The 7500-nt window shown below is 51.1% G+C and overlaps 1 protein-coding gene across 1 annotated transcript in view; it reads right to left on the bottom strand.

Annotated features, from left to right (window-relative positions):
- Positions 1 to 7500, bottom strand: part of LOC119575305 (dual specificity protein phosphatase 10-like) — a gene marked incomplete in the record, with an annotated part of 40013 nt that overhangs the window by 1203 nt on the left and 31310 nt on the right. Inside the window, 1 exon segment of the mRNA XM_037922849.1 lies at positions 1 to 2493. This exon segment is cut by the window's left edge and continues 1203 nt beyond it. Coding sequence (XP_037778777.1) covers positions 2200 to 2493 — 294 coding nt within the window.

Raw genomic sequence — 7500 nt, 5'->3', positions numbered from 1 at the left:
CAAACTCACGACATGAAAACTTAGCAGACTCTTGGAAATCGCCCTGAAGAGTGAAGGCTTCGTAAGTACAAGTCCCTCGCCAAACACACCAATTCTTTTTTTCGTTTTATTTTCTTTTTTTTTGTTATCATTACTTCTACATTTACACGTTTGCCATCCTGCTTTGATATGGGGTACGTGCATACTTTTATATATATATATATATATATATATATATATATATATATATATATATATATATATATATATATATATATATATATACACATACTAACATATACACATGTATATGTACATAGTATGCAGTGGCTGGTCGCAGGCAAAGCCGAGCCCTCGATCCGCCGCGGCGTGGGCGAGGCGAGGTCACGGGCGGCAGGCGACTGGCCGACGCCTCCCCCGCCCGGCGCCCCCAGAGGACGAGGCGCCGGGCCGTCCTCGGGGGCTGCTCCGTCGTTTTTTCTCCTGGCTAAACTGTGGTAATATTCACGTGAACTTTGTGAGCTGTTGGAATGGTCTTTCGGTATCATTACTGTTTCTCCTCCTCTTTCCTGTGTGATAACCTCAGAGACTGTGGACCCGCGTCCCGAGCGACCGACGGCGGCACGGCGGAGGACTCGGCTGAAGAGCGGATATGTTTCGGGCCGCAGAGGGCCACGGTGGCCAGTCCTCCGCGTGGCACCGCGTCGGGGGCCCGGAACTGTGGCCAAGGTGATGCTTCGGAAGGGATGCTGTGCCCGAGAGAGACGGCTCGGCGCACGCAATCCTCGACCCTCCGTCCTAAGCTATGAATAACTTTGTGTGAAAAAGATTCCTCTTTTGTTTTGTTTTGCGAGAAATGATGAAGGAGACTTATCACATTTTAACTTTTCAGAAACAGTGAAAGGCTCCTGATAAGGCAATGCAGTATTCTCTCCTCACGCACACATGGGATGCAGGAAAACTAGCATTTATAACAACGAATCACTAGTGTTAAACCAACTAGTTAAGGCAAAGGTACACATTTACTGTACTAATACTGCACTATCATCTTAACTGCCCCGTCCTTCCCTCGTCCGGAGAACTGCCCAAGTCGGTTCGGAAACAGCTGCCTGTTCTCAGGGGGACGCCTCTCCTGCGCCCCCAGCAGTCGCGCTCCTCCTCCGGGTTTCCTTCCTCCGGCTTCCGCTCCTCTCCTCCTTCCGCGACGTCGGGAGACCGAGGGCGTCTTGGGACCTCGGTCTGCGTCGCTTCCTTGGCACGCGTTCCATTCCTCGCACGAAGGGTCTGGCGCCGCCTTCGTGGTCTTCCTAATAGTCCATAGTTTTACCCTTTTCTTGAGACAGCAAGAGAAGTTTTCTGACTTTAGTTTTTCACAACCTTCAGTGTTATTATTTAAAAAGTCGTTGGTCAATGGGCATACTCTCTTTCTCTCTCTCTTTTTCTCTCTTTCTCTCCCTCTCTCTCAAACAACGATGCGCTGGAAGTATCGAGGGTCACCACCACTGCGATCTGCGTCTCGCGTGTCCCTGGCCTCGCGGCTCGGAGCGAGGCGGCCGCCCTCGCGAGGCCGCGCCCGCCTCCGGGCTGCGCTGGTCCCTCCGCCCGGCACGTCGGCGGTCCTCTCCCCCTAGCACAAGCGGTAACACTCGTCACACGGGACCCTGATTTTGATTATATAAATGACGTACAGACTAAGACCCACTGAGTTCAGAGCGCGGGCGCTTCGCGGCTGAGTCCGCCGCGGGCGTGCACTCGCGTCTTTTCGAGGATTTCACTTGGACATTGTCTGGCCCGAGAGCCGGGTCCTCGCCCACCACTGCGGCCCCGAAACCGCCGCCGACGGCGTCGCCTCCTCCTCGCTGATCCCAGGCCCCTCCGCCGCGTCCTGCTGCGCCCGCGGCGGCCGCCCGTGCCCCTGCAGGCTTGGGCGGGGGGCGGGGGGCGGGGCTGCCGCGCCGGGCCGCGCCGACGGGCAGCGCGGGGGAGGCAGCGAGCTCGCTATCGTCTCTCTCTGCAAAGGAGAGAGGGTGCTTCTCGCCGCCCGTCCCCGCCGCCCCCTCCCTCCTCCAGGGGCTGCCGCACGAGCAGCCTCTCCTGCCGAAGGGCGGGCACGCACTCTCGTCCTCGGTGAGCGCCGCGCAGAAGCCGCCCCGCGACGGAGGCTCCCTGTGGCCCCTGCAGCGCGACGGCGGCGGCGGCGGCGGCGTGGCAGCAGGACTGTCATACCTGGCAGGCGTTGGGAACCTTCTTGGCCTCCTGCCGCTGCCACTGGCACTGGTGGCAGGGGGTGCAGTCGGCCTCCGTCTTGTTGGCCTGCAGCGCGGTCTCCCACTCCACCAGCTGGCCCATGAAGTTGAGGTTGGGCGAGATGATGGGCCGCCGCGCCTTCACGAACTTGTACGAGTCGACCATGGTGCGGCGCGTGTGCTTCATGAGGTACGCGATGACCATGGTGGGCGAGCGGGACACGCCGGCCTGGCAGTGCACCAGCACGCGCTCGCCCGACTGCCGCGCCTCGTCTGCGGCGAAGGGGGGGGGGGGGGTTAGCAACAGGCAAGATAGTGGACTCTAACTCAAGACAAAACTTTTTTCTCATTTCTCTAAATCTAATAACAACAGCAGTAACATTTTTCTATGCATCACATAGTAACAACAATAATATTAATTTATACACCACATAATAACTAAAATGATAACCAAAAAAGGAAGTAAAACAAGATGGGAATAGCTCGACCCTCCAGCGCTACAAGTCACAAAAATCTAATCCCAAATGTTTATGCGTGTGAGTGTGAGGAGAGAGAGAGAGAGAGAGAGAGAGAGAGAGAGAGAGAGAGAGAGAGAGAGAGAGAGAGAGAGAGAGAGAGAGAGAGAGAGAGAGAGAGAGAGGGACAGGGGAGGGGGCAGAGCAGCGCCCCTGTGACGGGACAAAGCCATAATTGTTCGCCAAGCTTTTGTTTCGTGGCTGAGTCATCGCCGCTGCCACCATTGTTAGGCCCAAATACACACATCACTTGGTTCTTCCTTGCTCCCTCTCTCCCCTCCCTCCTTCCTTCGCTATCTTCCTCCTCCCCTCCCTTCTCCTCCACCCCTCCGTTCCTCCCCTTTCCATTCCCCTTTACGCTATCTCCCCTTCTTTATTTCTTGTTTTTCTTTCCTCCCCCCTCCTCCTCCTCCCTTTCCCCCTCTTTTAATTTCTTTGATCTCCACAATCTCCCCGGAAAAAAAACGAGAAGAAGGAAGACGAAAACAACAATAATAAGACTAAAAAACGAGAAGAGAAGGATGACTCAGCACATGGAAGGCAAAACTCAACCACGATCGAAATCCATCAAGTCACCTTCTAACACCCCTTTTCCTCTTCCCTTTTCCTTTTCCTCTCCCTTTTAGCGCTTCCCCTCTTATTTCCCTTAACCCTCTTTATCCTCCGTTTCCTGGGCCCTAAATCCCCTAAAGCCATTTACCATTTTTTAAAAAAGTTTCGGCGAAATTTAACCTCAGGACGAGTCGCTTCCCGTTTTCTCTTGTGGTCAAAGAAGAAAACAGATCTAATTTAAGGGTATAACTAGGTCATTCTGGTGAGAGAAAAATAGAGAGAGAGAGAGAGAGAGAGAGAGAGAGAGAGAGAGAGAGAGAGAGAGAGAGAGAGAGAGAGAGAGAGAGAGAGAGAGAGAGAGAGAGAGAGAATCCGACGTTACAAGTGACGCTGGAACGAACCGATGCAGTAGCGGATCACTGAGTCACCACTCATGACTCACGCAACACGCACGCACGCACTCACTCACTCACGCATCACCGCCAACGTCCTCTGTGAGTCGCGCCATGACAGCACCCCCCCCCACCCCCTTACAGCGTCATGTATACGGTGTATTAACTTCTGCCTTTTGGCTGTATGACAGTGATATAGGTAATATGAATAGATAAACAAATAAATAAAGGAATAAATTATAATTCTCAAGATGGTCTCCCTCTCTTACTATCTCTCTCTCTCTCTATCACTCCCTCCCTCCCCCTCTCCCCTCGACACGGGGCCAACACATGGCGTAAACACTAAACAATGAATGGAAGAATCGGTGAAGGATTATCAATGGCCGAGGGCGCTCCCCCCCCCCTTTCCATATCCTCCTCCACCCCCTTTCAAAGACCCTCTTGCGTTTCCCCTCGATTATTCTTGTCCTCTTCTATCCCCTCTTCTCTCTCTCTCTCTCTCTCTCTCTCTCTCTCTCTCTCTCTCTCTCTCTCTCTCTCTCTCTCTCTCTCTCTCTCTCTCTCTCTCTCCCTCATGTCATGGCAATTTTTATTTCTCCATCTCTTCCTCCTTTAACTCCTTATTCCTGCTCTCCTAACTTCTTCTCCTCCATCTCTTCACCCTCTTCCATTTCCCTCCATTCTGTCAGCTGTGCGTCCCCTCCCCCCTCCCCCCGCCCTTCTTCCCCTCCACGCTCCACCCATTCATGAATCATCCCTCCCCCCCCTCCTTCTCCCCTCTTCCCCGTCTCCCCTCTTCCGTACCTGTTGCTTCCTTCCTCCCAGCTCCCTGTCCCCTCACCGCAAGGGAAGCCAAAGGGGGCTCACTGACAGAAGAAAACAGGAGAGGAAATAAAGACAAAACAAAAAGGTAAGAAAGATAGAGACAAGAGAATGAAATATAATTACGAAAAAAAAAGGATTTCCATTAACAGAAATATAAGAAGTATCATGTTTCGAAGAAGAATAAAAAGGAGAGAGAAAGAGAGAGAGAAAGAGAAAGAGAAAGAGAAAGAGAGAGAGAGAGAGAGAGAAGCGAGGAAATAGCGGGTGATGTCAGCCAGCGAGCACCCGGGGCCTGTCTGGAAAGCCCACTCGCCTTAGGCTCTCCAGATACCAAGGCGGTGAGACAGGCGGTCCCTCCCTCTCTCTCTCGCTCTCTCTCTCTCTCTCTCTCTCTCTCTCTCTCTCTCTCTCTCTCTCTCTCTCTCTCTCTCTCTCTCTCTCTCTCTCTCCTCTCTCTCTCTCTCTGCAGTCTTTCGTAATATCCTTCTCCTCATCTCTCTTCTCTCCTCTCACTTCTCCGCATTCTTGTCTATCCGAGAAGAAGGAAGAGAGGAGGCAGAATAAAGATAGGGAGAGCAAATAGGTAAGATAAGGACTGTACCGACGGGGAGAGAGGCAGGAGGGAAGAGAGGGGGGAGGGGGAGGGAGACAGGGAAGGAGAGAAAATATATCAATGAATCGATACATGAATCACTGTTTCCCCCTTATCTCTCTCTATGTCTCTTTCCTCCCCTCTTTCTATCTTTCTCTTCCCTCCTCACTCACTCACTCCCTCTCGCCTCTCTCTCTCTCTCTCTCTCTCTCTCTCTCTCTCTCTCTCTCTCTCTCTCTCTCTCTCTCTCTCTCTCTCTCTCTCTCTCTCTCTCTCTCTCTCTCTCTCTCTGTTCCTTATTCAAATTCTGGAATGCTTCTTATCACAACCCGTGCCGAAGATCTCCATATCGGGAGTCAGCCTCTGGCGGAGATGCTTATTTGGCCGCGAGATAAGCCATCTGGGAGAGGGAGGGAGGGAGGGAGGGAGGGAGGGAGGGAGGAGGGGGAGAGAGACAGAGAGATAGAGAGACAGAAAGAGAAAAAAGAAGAGAGAAAGAATGAGGGAGGGAGGGAGGGAGAGAGGAGAAAAGAGGATAGGAGAGATAAGAAAGAGAGGAGAGGAGACAGAAGAGAGAAATAAAGGATGACTCTACAAGAAAAAAAACTAGCTTACCAAACAAGGTGGTTAAGGTGTCAAACTGCGTGTTTTTACAACCAATGTTTTTTTTTTTTTTTTTTGTGGGTCGCGGTCTGGTATAAATCGAATATTCCTAAAATGGCTTCTTAAAATGCGAAAAAAAGGTGCAGGCTTGGGGGAGGGGGGAGGGGGGAGGGGGAGCGTATGCCGATGGAGGAAGGAGGAAGAATGGAAGGAAGGAAGGAAGGAAGGAAGGAAGGAAGGAAGGAAGGAAGGAAGGCGAGGACGAAGGGAGAAAGGAAGGAAGGAGAGGAGGGGAGGAAGGAGAATAAACGAGGAGGAAAAAATATGAGAAAACCACTACGAAAACGATAAAAATAACTAAATAACGAACTACAACTCCATATAAGAAAAAAAAAAAAAAAACACGGATCATCCTTCTTCACGATCCCTTTCCACCTCCCCCCCCCCCCCCGCATTCTCTTTCGACCATTCTCTCTCTCGCTTGTTATCCTCCCTCCCTCCTTCCTCTCTCTCTGTCCACCTCTCCCCGTCAGCTGACCGTGGAAATGACCAATGGAGTGACCCTTCATTGCGTCATCCGGTCGCTTCCCGCCGCCCGCACCTCCATGACGTCACTTCCGCCTCGGCGACATTAGAGAACGCGCGACCAAAAGAATTTTTTTAGGCGGGAAAAAGAAGGAAAACAAATCTAAATTAATGGTTGATATAAGACGTAAAATAAAGAGATAGAAACCAAAAGAAACTTTTAGACGAGAGAGAGAGAAAAAAAAAATCTAAATAAATGACTGGTATGACTTCAATATAGAGAACGCGGGATTTTTTTTTATTGGAAAAGAAAAGAAAAGTAAAATATCTAAATAAATGACTGCTACATGACTTAAATTCAAGAGCAAGAAAATACTTGACACAATAGACTATAAAAGGAATGAAATCAAACGAGAGAGAGAAAACGAGAAAGGCAGGAAAGGCGAAACAAGTGCAGCGCGCAAAGCGTATTGCAACAACAGGTTCGGCGCAATGAATGAACGAGGCTGCTCCGGGGACTCAAATACGCACAAGTGGGAGAGAGAAAGAGAGAAAGAATGCAAAAAAAGGAGAAGAAAAAAAAGAAAAACAAGAAGAGAGAGAGAGAGAAAGAAAGAAAAAATGTCGTATGTGTCTGTAAGGTCGACCGGGAGCTTGGCGCGTAATCAGATTTTCACCCTTTTCGGCCTCGCTTCCGCACGGGTTAACGGGCCGAATTGACAATGATGGCGAGGGGAGAGGGCGAGGGGGAGGGGGAGGGGGACGGGGGGGGGAGAGAGGAGGAGGAAGAACGGCCTTGACTCCTGCTACTGTTTCATACTTAGGAAGTTTTCTTAAACCAACAGACAAACCCTTTTTTCATATATATATATTTTTTACCTTTATCAGCATAAAAAGATTTTTTTTCCTCTTCAGTGACAAACATCCTTTACACAAAAAAGAAAAGAAAAAATGCGGTTACATATCCGCGGTTTTCCTGAGCGTCCTCTCCCTCCCCCCCTTCGTATCCCCATCCTGCCCCCCCCCCCCATCCCCCTGCCCCTCACATGCCCTTAACGTGTGGTATTTACCCCCTCCCCCCCTAATTCACCCCTTACCCTCCTCCTCTCCCTCTCTTCCTCTCCCTCCCCTCTTTTTCTCTTCTTTCCATCCCTCCTCCCCTCTTTTCTCTCCCCCCTTCTCTCTCTCTCTCTCTTCCTTTTCCTCCTCCCTCCCTTCTCTCTCTCCTCTCTCGTCATAGCCCCCCTCCCCTCCCCCTCCCACTCCCTCTC

The sequence above is a fragment of the Penaeus monodon genome, chromosome 7 (genome assembly GCF_015228065.2).
Source record: "Penaeus monodon isolate SGIC_2016 chromosome 7, NSTDA_Pmon_1, whole genome shotgun sequence".
Classification (NCBI taxonomy): Eukaryota; Metazoa; Arthropoda; class Malacostraca; order Decapoda; family Penaeidae; genus Penaeus; species Penaeus monodon.
The sequence above is the reverse complement of the archived record's forward strand: the minus strand, read 5'-3'. Positions and strand labels throughout refer to the sequence as shown.